Raw genomic sequence first — 12,401 nt, forward strand, 5'->3', positions numbered from 1 at the left:
GACCAGGAGAGCGGAGGATCGTCCGGACCGGGGAAGCCGACGGATCGGCAGAAGAGGAGGCCAGGACATCAGCGGAGGTAAGGGGGGCAGCGTATTCGTAACCCGGGTACTGCCTGTATAAGCATTACATACATATTCATACAAGATCTTCCCTGTTGGCATATGGACATCTTCAGCAACACTGTACAAACCTTTTCATTTATAACTTCTCCAGTCTCATTAGCTTGAACTTTCGTACCCCCGCGAGCAGGCTTGCTCCATTCCACCAACGGATCATGTAAGAATGGTTTGAGTACACTGGAAAACAATGGTAATGTGCTTGTTATGCTTTAATATACAGTATATAGGAAGGAAGCATTATTCAATGTTGTTCTAATCATTGGTGTAATATCTAATTATGAGCACTATTTTCTGGGCTGCCAAAATACATAGGAGAAAATGATAGGAATTTGCTGTAAGTAATGTAACTTTTAGTTAAGTTTAGGAACATTTTAATCACACAAGAATGGCCACAGGATACAATGGCAGACACACATATTGATAAGCAAAAGCTTTGACTGTGTTCTAGCACAGCAATGTATCTTCACATTTAAACTGGAGAATAGCCTTTTTTTTTTTAAATTATTATTATTATTTTTGCTATAAATGACTGGTTTTAGAACCCCACAATTTAGTATCATCTGGATTAAAAGAATTCAGAATGTGGTCCTAATGAAAGTTTTTGTAGTGTGTGTAAAATTTATTTTTAGTCATATGTCAACTAAAGGGCCAGTGTTCAACAGCCACATACACATCTCTCAGTGTAGAAGACATTGGCATTTCTTTAGGGGAAACTAGCAGGTTAGACATACGAGAGCTACACTTGCAGACTAGATATTTAAAGTGCATGCTTTGGCCTGTCAACATTCTATTTCCTTCTCTACTTACTAAGTTACTGACCTGCAGCTAGTGAAGTTTTCTAAATAAGACCACACTTAGTAAAGGAAGGATAATGATGACAGCCTCAGAGCTCCAACCTTCAAAAAACTCAGAAATGGCTGCCCTCACCTGCCATTTACGCAGGATAACACCATCTATATCTAAGGGGTATTTATAATAGGGTGAATGTGCACCAGCAAATATCAAGGCCTGTGAATAGCCAGATAATGGCTGTAAAGACAGGCTTTAACCCTGCCATTGGATTTGCCAGCCTGAAATCTCCATATTTCTGTGATTTTACTTAGTGTCAGAAGTGGAAGGATTAAATTACATTTTTATTTAAGTAAAAAGATTAAGAAAACCAAAAGCATTCCACTCCCTTAAACAAACCAGCACATTATGTGCATTTGTTCCCTTAGCAAGCATACATGATTAATTAATATGCATATCAAATATGGAATTGTAGTCAGTGCTGTCATGGAGAATAGTAGGGACACATCTCCACAAAATTCCCTGCTCACTAAAAAACATTGCAATGGCGGAATCCCCGTTACTCCTACACCAAGAGGATCTTTTGCGCCCTCTTTTAGGATCCTGCGCCACAGAAGACTGACTGGGGGACATTTTAGATACTTCTGGAACCTTGAAGATATTAGTTAAAACAAGAACACTGAATTTATTTTGCAAGCATGTAATATTTTTGTAATTTTGCTTTTTCAAACCTACATGCGCAATAATGGTCCAAAGGACTTCTAAAACCAGTTCACCAGGGGAAGTATAACACCTATGTGGGTAGATGGAACATGAGCATTCTCCCCCTTGTTAGCACCCTCTCCTGGGCACTATGGGTGATAAAATGCTTCATCCCTATCAGCTTTGGGCACTGCCACTTTGGGAGAAGGTACCCTCTTTTTGGATAACCTCTTAAATTGCCTCCCCGACGATAAGGATATGTGCTTGCTGCACACTTGCTATGGACACACTGTCCCATATGCCTGGCAGGTTTTGTCTAGGAAAGGGTCACACTCTTTTCTTCTCTTAAAACATATAGAAAAACCCCCCACAAAACTAACAACCCTAGATGTGCTTAATCTGTGATAACCCATGTTAAATACAGTCATTAATATTAACAAAATGCTGCCATTTGGGATACTGGTAAACAAAACACAATAAAAGAGAACTATGGCCAAACCTTTTTTGGCCGTAGTTCTCTTTAGGGTCACAGGAGGACATTTCCTAATGTACTCTTGTGACCCAAAACTTCTCATATAGCGTGAAATAGCTGACAGCACAGAGCCACGCTGCAGTCGGGATCTACTCCGCTGCCTGATTGCCAGCTGGCTCTGCCTCTCTATAGACAGAACCCGCTGTGTCTGCTCCCTCCCCTTTCTATCCCTCCAGCCAGCGCTGGAGAAACAGAGAGGGGAGAATGCCTGTGGAGAGCAGCGATTTGTGATTGCTTAGTTCTAGATCTATAAAGCCAACGTGTGAAAGCTGCAGTTTCTCACGTCGGCTAACTTTGTGAATGAGTGTATTTCACTCATCCCATTGTTCTCCTTTAAACCAGCCTCTGTATAATCCCACCTACAAATGTTAAGACTTTTGTGAGAAAGCCATGCATAAGGCCAAAAACAGAGGGGTGGGACCTGTGTCCTCAGAAAACTCCAAGATACAAATTTTATGGTAAATACAATAACCCCTTTTATTCTATTGTCTGTTGAGGAACACAGGAATAGTAGATAATGTTAGACCAATAGGATGTGAATTCAAGGAGAAAGACTGTACCTAAGAACTGTAACAGTGAAACCTGCAATAGTACGGGAACTTGATCAATTAGCAATGTGGTCAACAGAAAAAGAAAAAAGGCTTAACCCCTTCGTGACTGACGATGTACAGTGTACGTCGCCAGCATCGGGGATGTTTAAACAGACTCCCGGCGACTTTTGCCGCCGGGAGTCTGTTTAAACTTGTAAAAAATCTTAATTTTTGGCTTTTTTAGGCTGAAGGAGTAAATATTGTAATCCAAAATGTACTCATTTAATCCAAAATGCACTCTAAGCCTGTAGTTGCTTCTTTAAAATGATGGGAGGGGCTAAGCACCACAATGAGGAGAGATTCCGACAATTTTGTCAGGATCCTCCCCACTGATCTCTGGCCACTTTGACTGGCGGCGCTTCTTGTGAGCTGCTGCACATCCACAGATAGATGGGTATGTGCAAGCTCTGTCCCCACAGCTCTCTCCCTGCCTCCACGTCCCCGTCCTCTGTGCAAGCCCATATATGGTGAATGTTATCACTAGGGATGCCTGCCGGCTTGTTTACAAAGAGAAACAAGCTGACAAGCATCTGATTAATAGTTGTTACGATGGCAACGGCTGCAGGGAGAGAGAGAGGAGGGAGAGAGATGGAAAGAGCGGGGAGAGAGAGAGGGGGAAAGAGCGGGGAGAGAGAGGGGGGAAAGAGCGGGGAGAGAGAGGGGGGAAGGAGCGGGGAGAGGGAGAGGAGCGGGAGTGAGAAGGGGGGAAAGAGAGAGAGGGGGGGAGAGGGAGAGGAGCGGGAGTGAGAAGGGGGGAAAGAGAGAGAGGGGGGGAGAGGGAGAGGAGCGGGAGTGAGAAGGGGGGAAAGAGAGAGAGGGGGGGAGAGGGAGAGGAGCGGGAGTGAGAAGGGGGGAAAGAGAGAGAGGGGGGGAGAGGGAGAGGAGCGGGAGTGAGAAGGGGGGAAAGAGAGAGAGGGGGGGAGAGGGAGAGGAGCGGGAGTGAGAAGGGGGGAAAGAGAGAGAGGGGGGGAGAGGGAGAGGAGCGGGAGTGAGAAGGGGGGAAAGAGAGAGAGGGGGGGAGAGGGAGAGGAGCGGGAGTGAGAAGGGGGGAAAGAGAGAGAGGGGGGGAGAGGGAGAGGAGCGGGAGTGAGAAGGGGGGAAAGAGAGAGAGGGGGGGAGAGGGAGAGGAGCGGGAGTGAGAAGGGGGGAAAGAGAGAGAGGGGGGGAGAGGGAGAGGAGCGGGAGTGAGAAGGGGGGAAAGAGAGAGAGGGGGGGAGAGGGAGAGGAGCGGGAGTGAGAAGGGGGGAAAGAGAGAGAGGGGGGGAGAGGGAGAGGAGCGGGAGTGAGAAGGGGGGAAAGAGAGAGAGGGGGGGAGAGGGAGAGGAGCGGGAGTGAGAAGGGGGGAAAGAGAGAGAGGGGGGGAGAGGGAGAGGAGCGGGAGTGAGAAGGGGGGAAAGAGAGAGAGGGGGGGAGAGGGAGAGGAGCGGGAGTGAGAAGGGGGGAAAGAGAGAGAGGGGGGGAGAGGGAGAGGAGCGGGAGTGAGAAGGGGGGAAAGAGAGAGAGGGGGGGAGAGGGAGAGGAGCGGGAGTGAGAAGGGGGGAAAGAGAGAGAGGGGGGGAGAGGGAGAGGAGCGGGAGTGAGAAGGGGGGAAAGAGAGAGAGGGGGGGAGAGGGAGAGGAGCGGGAGTGAGAAGGGGGGAAAGAGAGAGAGGGGGGGAGAGGGAGAGGAGCGGGAGTGAGAAGGGGGGAAAGAGAGAGAGGGGGGGAGAGGGAGAGGAGCGGGAGTGAGAAGGGGGGAAAGAGAGAGAGGGGGGGAGAGGGAGAGGAGCGGGAGTGAGAAGGGGGGAAAGAGAGAGAGGGGGGGAGAGGGAGAGGAGCGGGAGTGAGAAGGGGGGAAAGAGAGAGAGGGGGGGAGAGGGAGAGGAGCGGGAGTGAGAAGGGGGGAAAGAGAGAGAGGGGGGGAGAGGGAGAGGAGCGGGAGTGAGAAGGGGGGAAAGAGAGAGAGGGGGGGAGAGGGAGAGGAGCGGGAGTGAGAAGGGGGGAAAGAGAGAGAGGGGGGGAGAGGGAGAGGAGCGGGAGTGAGAAGGGGGGAAAGAGAGAGAGGGGGGGAGAGGGAGAGGAGCGGGAGTGAGAAGGGGGGAAAGAGAGAGAGGGGGGGAGAGGGAGAGGAGCGGGAGTGAGAAGGGGGGAAAGAGAGAGAGGGGGGGAGAGGGAGAGGGGGGGGGGGGGAGAAGGGGAAAAGAGCGGGGAGAAAGAGAGGGGAACGAGCGGGGAGAAAGAGAAGGAAACGAGCGGGGAGAAAGAGAGGGGAACGAGCGGGGAGAAAGAGAGGAACGAGCGGGGAGAAAGAGAGGAACGAGCGGGGAGAAAGAGAGAGGAACGAGCGGGGAGAGAGAGAGGGGAACGAGCGGGGAGACTGTCAGCGGTTCTTACCATGACTTGCCGCTGCCAGTCCCATCACTTAGATTTTTTTTTTTTTAAAGAAAATCTGTGGGCGGGCTCCATTAACTGTCAACGCCCCCTAAGAGGAAAGGAGCTTGGAGCAGGACTGCAGGCGGCCGTTTCTGTATTTTGTGATGAGTTTATCTCGGATGTGCTGTGACTTTGGAAATCAGGAACACTGCTAATAGAGTAAAGGTAAGGAGTATATTTATTTGGCATTAGGTCATAATTCTCTTTTAAGCATACAGTACCTAACCCTTGACTTCAGGGAAAGGAAAATAATTTGACTTCAGCGAGATGAAGATCCCGGCAATGTAATAAAAAGGTTATTTAATAATACTACCAACAAGTCCATAAAGGAAAAGGGGAGGTGGTAAGGTAACTTAAAAAGGGAGAATAGGCAAGAAGTAGGAGAAAGAGAATAGAATCTGTCTAACCAACTGCAGTAAATCTCTTGTCAGAACATAGTCCTGCAGGTGTAGGAAAAAGTATTAATTGAGGAGCAAAGGGATGTAATCCTAGAGTAAATACTAGAAAACTTTCTCCTTGAATAAAAAAAAGAAGGTCTCTAAAAACACAGGTCCCCAAAGGGACCTTCAGGATTACTCCTTCCTCTTGAGGAAACCCAGCAGATTAACAACATGACATTCCCAGTGAATTTATTGAGTTCAGGGCATGTACAACATAAGAGATTAATTATAACTGGCAGGAGAAGAGATCACCTTTGAGTAGAGCTCTCACCGACTAGGGAGAGACACGTTGATAAAGGGATTCGACACTATGGAAATAGTGTGGAGATGAATGACATACTAAAAGGGAGTCCAGCTGGGGAATAAGGTTGCCCTGACTAAGAAGGGGAGTTCTGGCACCTTCATAGAGGAGAACTTACAGCTAAAGAAGAATGTGAGATGAGAGAATGACCAAGAAATGTCAATTTTGGAAAATCGTACTAGGGGATACTTCTGAATGAAGAAGTCCATCAAGAGGAAGAGCAAAGCAAAAGTAACCTAGCCAAGTATTATAACTTGGAAAAAAGTCTTAGCAATTCCACAGACCCTGAAAAGGTATACAGGAAAGTATCCTGTATATGTCCAGAAGACCAAATCCAGAGAACAGATTGCATATGAGGATTGTAGAGCAAGGATCTGCTTCTTGCACTAAGTGCCCTTGGAAAAAAAGGTTCCATCAGAAATTGTTACGGGCGCAGTATAGTCATTTCCACATTCTGAAAAAGAATAAGAGGAACTGATGTTTTAGACTACCATGTAGGTCAAAACTTCTGTGAAGAGACAGGTTAAATGAGAGATAAGCACCTTAATAGGTGCAATCATCCGGAACTCCTTTATAATGAGTAGTGTAAAGAAAAATTGGTATAGTATTCTGCAACATAGGATCCTACCACCGTAGGAAGACTTAGGGTCTGGGGAAACCAAAACAATTCGGGATAATGTACATTAGAATACAAAAACTCTATTGTAAGAGACAACAATTGTTAAATGAGAAATGCTGGGTAAGAGCATGGCAAGTTTGTCATCAAATCTTTCATTTATGGTATATGGCCACTATATTTATGCTCTGCTTACCAAGAACAGTCCAACATGATTGTCAAATAATTACTATTATTTAGAAATGGTAAACAAACAGTATAATACAGGATTTATATAGCGCCAACAGTTTGCGCAGCGCTTTACAGTATAAGGAAGACATTACAATCACAATACAATTCAAGACAAGATGGTAAGGAGGGCCCTGCCCCCGTGGGCTTACAATCTAAAAGGGAGGGGGGAAGTAATACATGAGGAGGTAGCTGTGTAGGGATGAATTGTCTAGTGAGTAGTTAGGTTGACGTGGGATAGGCTTCCCTGAAGAGATGTCTTAAGGCAGGGGTGGCAAACTCAAATTCATCGGGGGCCGCATCAGCAGTATGGTTACCCTCAACAAAGAGTTCCAGAGGATGGGAGAGACTCTAGTGAAGTCCTTGAGATATATCTGGGGACAGAGTTGTGGATGGCTTTGTAAGTGGTTGTTAATATTTTGAATTGTATCCTATGAGGGGAGGGATGGATGGTTGTGTTATCAATCTCAAGGGAAAAGTTGGGGGAAGGTGCAAGGGCGGGAGGAAATATCATGAGCTCAGTTTTTGAAAGGTTGAGTTTTAAGAAGTGTTGCGACATCAAGACGGATATGTCGGATAGTAGATTAGTGACACACAAGGACACTGAGGGGGAGAGTTGTGGAGTAGAAAGATATATTTGAGTGTCATCGGCATAGAGATGGTATTGGAAGCCATGTGAGGTTATTAACTGACCAAGGAAGGAAGTATAGATAGAGAAGAGGAGGGGTCCAAGGACAGAGCCCTGGGGGGACACCAACAGAAAGAGGAGGAGTTAGATTTGTAGGTGACACTAAAGGAGCGCTTAGATAGGTAGGAGGAGAACCACAAGAGAGCAGAGTCTTGTAGGCCAAGCGAGTGGAGTTTTTTGAGGAGGAGCAGGTGGTCCACAGTGTCAAAAGCAGCAGAAAGGTCTAAGGCCCCATTCACACTTGTGATATTGCAAATCGCGGGTTTGTCGCGCGATTGTCATTTTCCACGCCATATCGTGCAAATTTTCGTATTGGGCTGAGTACAATCGCGCGGCATCCCCGCGAAAAAAGGGCCATGCGACAGTGACTAGCTACAGGCAGCATGGAGCTGTAAATGGGAACAGCTCCATTGACATGCATTGGACTTAGTACACAGAGCGATATCGCGCGATAAAGTGCTCAGTGTGAGAGTCTAATAGCAAGAGTGAGTAGTTTTTTTTTCCCAACCTATTTAAAAGGTGTATTTTTCATGGATTATTAAATAAATATCCAGAAAACATGAGTTTGCAACCAAAAGAACATTAGCAACAGAAAAAGAAGGAAAACGCACTGCAAAAGTCCAATACATGCTTTACCCCTCGATGTAGATAATGGAACACTGCAATCTCCTTCAAGATAAGTTTGTACACATCAAGTGTAAGCATCAGCATGAACATCTTCAAGGATATGGCAGTGTGCCAGCTCATCATCTACATACAAAACAAAAGAAGGTAAATCTTTATCATGGGTAAAATCACATTTACCTCATAAGTGGTTCTCTCTGGTCTCTCATCAGTCTCATGGTGACTTCACAGGCACGTCTAAAAAGACCTTCTGTGCCCATAGGACCCATCCCATTAACCATGTTATGTGTCAGCCGGAATGGAACAATTTCAGGAACTTCAAATGTTTCACCCTAATAGAAACATACAGCTTATCAATATGTATCACAAGATAATTCATATAAAACATTATAATCTTTAGAACGTCATTTGGGACAAGGCTCTAAAGACCTTATACAAAGCGTCTTCTCAAAGTACTGGGATCTCTGCCATTGCAATGTATTTGTGAGGGATTAGTTATGAAATGACAGGGCCACAGGTTTCCATTTAGACACCATGCATGCAGACCCAACAGCCAATCTGGAGTGCTAGTGCCGATTGATGCCAAAAGAATGCAGCAGTGACAGTAGACTGCTTGCATAGCACTCGGCAAAGGCAATGTACTCCTCACTTTTATGCCACACATTACAAGTGTTCTTTATGTGATATCACTGTAATGTCATAGTTCCTAAACTTAACCTGTCATGTCCACCAAGGTGTATAAACTAACATTACCGAAAAAAGTGCAGGCACCAAGTACCTGAGCTGGTCTACCAATCACTTCCTTTGTGCTTGGGAGGATCGGACATTAAGCACTGCCCTCTTTCAGGGTAAAGTCAGCCCATGTCATACAAATGGCTGTGCTACCTGACAGCTGAATCACAGCAGATTGAGTTTAGCATCAGTAGAGGCTTAATTTCCACTTAATTTCCTTGCACGGCACAAACGTACTGATCTTAAGACAAGAATAAAAAGTTGTCTGCATTTTGCAATGAATGTTAGTTTACACATTTTGATGAACATGACAGTTTTAAAGGGTATCTATGGGTCAAAACCTAAATATAAATATGTACTTCTATATTGAACTTACATAAGTTATATCCCACTCCTAATAACAATATCCATCTAGAGCAGTGGTTCTCAACCTGTGGGTCGGGACCCCTTCGGGGGTCGAATGACAATTTAGGGAGGGGGAGGAAGGGAGGGAGGAGAGAGAGAGAGTATTTTTCATGCAACTAATTGAAAAAATAATCGGGCAACTAATCGATTATGAAAATAATCGTTAGCTGCAGTCCTACTGTGACCATTAAAACTGCTTCTAGTCTGAAGCTTTGTGTATTGATGCAAACATGAAATGCCCTACTGAATCCTAATATGTTTAGTATTTTACAGTAGTAGACAGTAAATGATCCTATGTGTTATATACAATTACTACTAAACTCATATTACTTTAATGACTTGGCTATATAATAGATTATTATTGATCTGATCAATCTCGAATAGCAGAAAATCCTATAAGACAGATAAGCAGTCATTTACCAGCAACATTTATAGATTCTTTTCATGACTTGGCTATATTATAGATTATTATTGATCTGATCAGTCTCTAATAGCAGACAATCCTATAAAACAGATAAGCGGTCATTTACCCTTAACATTCGTAGACTCTGTTCATACTTTGCTATTTATGCCTGTGTACCTTGTTAAAGAGACAGTTGAAATCCACATGGACACACTCTCCTGTGAGGGAATCAAATAGAATATTCTCTCCATGGCGATCTCCAAGGCCTAAGATATAGCCAACCATGGACATCACAGCTGTGGAGCGGCAATACGCTGATCTGCTGTTGTACCTAGAAACATTTTTACAGTTCCATTATAATATCTTCATAGATTAGTCCCCATAAGCTTTATAAAGTTAATATTTCTGGTACAAATATGTTCATTAATGTCTTCGCTCGGTTAGCACTCATATCTAGATAATACAAATGCCAAGATAAATGTTTTCAGGTGTCCTTTGAACCATCCCTGTATATAGAAACATATCAGTGAAATAGTGATGGCTGTTGCAGTTTACAATTGAGTACTGTTGAAGAAAATTGTACTAAGTAAAGAAAATGGTATTCCAAGTGAAGAAAAACTAAGCCTGGTCAATAGTTTGCCTGGTAATAGTGACCTCCTATTGGACTAAACCATGTAATAAGGTGGTTGCTAATAACCAATAGCATCACACCACATATCTACAAATACTCACCATGATGTTGGGTCAGGAAATGTCCTTAAAATCCACTCATGGAATACAGGTGGGTGGCGAGGCAGGAGGGTCTCCCTAAATATCTTCAGCTTCTCCTGCAAGGGAGCAGTCTTAGGCAACATACACTGGCGAAGTTCTTTCCCACTCATGTATATGGCTGGGGGGAAAAAACAGAGCAGCATAGCTTGCATCAATGTATTGCCTTGTTGGTGATCACTAGCAAAGTTCTCCAATTGTTTGTCGGTGAGATATGACAAGAGCTGTAATAGAAAGATAAGCCCGGGAGAAGTCATTTCTCTCTATGTAGTCTAAGCATAATCTTATAGGGAAGCTATTATTATTATGTTATTTAGAACTTATGTTTTTGCAATTCAATTATAAGGCAAATTCCCATTTAAAGGGTACCAGTGAGAAGCTGTCATGATGATTCGTTAATTTCAATGCTGATCATTTTTTTCCCCCTCAACAAAACCATAAACCTTAAAGTCCATGTCCATCTTTGTAAGTGATTAGCATTTATTGTGGTAATGTAGAGGTGCCGTGATGTTGTACACATGTGCACATTTTCATGAATCACACTGCAGGCTTTCTTCATTTTTTACTGAACTTTTTATTAGGCCTTAAGCCTAAAAATTTTAATTTATCATCACAAGAAACTGAGTGTGACACCGGGGTCAGATTATAAAGCCGCCCCCCTCCCTGTGATTCTGTGTAGCACGATCACTAAACACCCGCTCTGCCTTTGCACACAATACACTGTCCAGGAGGGGGTTGCCACTATGAATACTAATGAATGGGGGATCGAGAGCTAAGAGAGAGCTCAGCTGTAATTTACACAGATTGCTTGTACAGCGGCGGCCATTTCCATTAGGGTATTAAGAGGAAAGCTAACAAAAAATGAAAGTTCATATACAGCAACTACATATTCCTGCTTCATGTTTTTCTAAAAAATACCTCTGCAAAAGGTGGAAATGGGCTTTAGCGTAAGACATGACATTAACCCTTTAAAACACAGCTGTAAAATGTAAACCTTACATGACCCCAACATTAACCTAACCATTAAAATGAACCCTTAACACAAGTAACCTGAACCCCTAGAACTAGATTAATTTTCTAAATCCGAACTATAATTTTAACCACCCCTTAACCCTTTCAGTAACAATAACCTTTCCAGATCCCTAGTTACCCTGTAAGGTTACAAAATTACTGGGCATTGCTGCACCTAGATTGACACTGATCTCAGAAAATATGCCGAGAGCTGAGAACATCTGATTTGTAGTTCTGAGCTTTATTACCGAATAGGTGACTGATTGGGAGAAAGTATACAGGATGAATGCTCAGATGTTTCATGGTCAGTGACTCACTAGGTAACAAAGTCATTATTAGGATGAAATCTCCAGAACCTGTACCTTTAAAAACAAGTTAGCTATGGCTGATTTATCCATGCTTAGGTCCTGCTCACTTTTATCTCTTAGCATACAGATCATGTGGGTATATAAAACAAATCGTCAAATTAAACTGTAAATATAAAACCCATAAAATAACTGACTGATGAAAAACACACTAGACTAATATACTTAACCTCTTGCCGTCCGCCCGACGGACGGCACTGCTGCATTTGCGGGTTGCCGTCTCCAGACGGCAATTAATAACAACATATTCAGAGTCTATCACACTGACCTCTCTCTTTGTACAGTTTGATGAGAATGTTTCTCAGTCCGGCTGTGTTATTCACCCATTCTATTATACCACACTCATCATTCAATGGAATTACAGCATAGGTCCGGATATGAAGTTCTCTCCTTCGGGACTCTGCATCCTTTCGCAGGCACTATTGAAACATACACATAAGATACATCGCATGCAAAACACATGTAAAGACCTTCAATCCGCAGCACATACAGGGAAGTATTTAGAGATTCAATTTATTCAAAGCACATCTTCTGAGTGTGTGAAATTATTGTTATCTTTCCCAGTTTGTTACTATATATAGATTCATATTAACTAGCTTATTGGTTGTGGACTAGACAGATTCTGACTGATGTCTTCAATTTAAAAAACATCTCCAGACATTTAAAAAATGAACCC

General features: G+C 43.9%; 1 protein-coding gene across 1 annotated transcript in view; it reads right to left on the reverse strand.

Moving 5' to 3' along the window:
* The window catches only part of ATR (ATR serine/threonine kinase), a 69,406-nt gene that overhangs the window by 3,231 nt on the left and 53,774 nt on the right, over window positions 1-12,401 (reverse strand). The window contains exons 42-46 of the mRNA XM_018555625.1: window positions 11,994-12,144; window positions 10,314-10,470; window positions 9,759-9,912; window positions 8,222-8,373; window positions 192-297 (exon numbers count right to left, since the gene is read on the reverse strand). Of these exons, the coding sequence (XP_018411127.1) occupies window positions 192-297; window positions 8,222-8,373; window positions 9,759-9,912; window positions 10,314-10,470; window positions 11,994-12,144 (720 nt within the window). The remainder of the gene's footprint in view (window positions 1-191; window positions 298-8,221; window positions 8,374-9,758; window positions 9,913-10,313; window positions 10,471-11,993; window positions 12,145-12,401) is intronic.

Source organism: Nanorana parkeri, unplaced genomic scaffold, assembly GCF_000935625.1.
Source record: "Nanorana parkeri isolate BGI_ZX_2015 unplaced genomic scaffold, ASM93562v1 scaffold205, whole genome shotgun sequence".
In the NCBI taxonomy this organism is placed as follows: Eukaryota; Metazoa; Chordata; class Amphibia; order Anura; family Dicroglossidae; genus Nanorana; species Nanorana parkeri.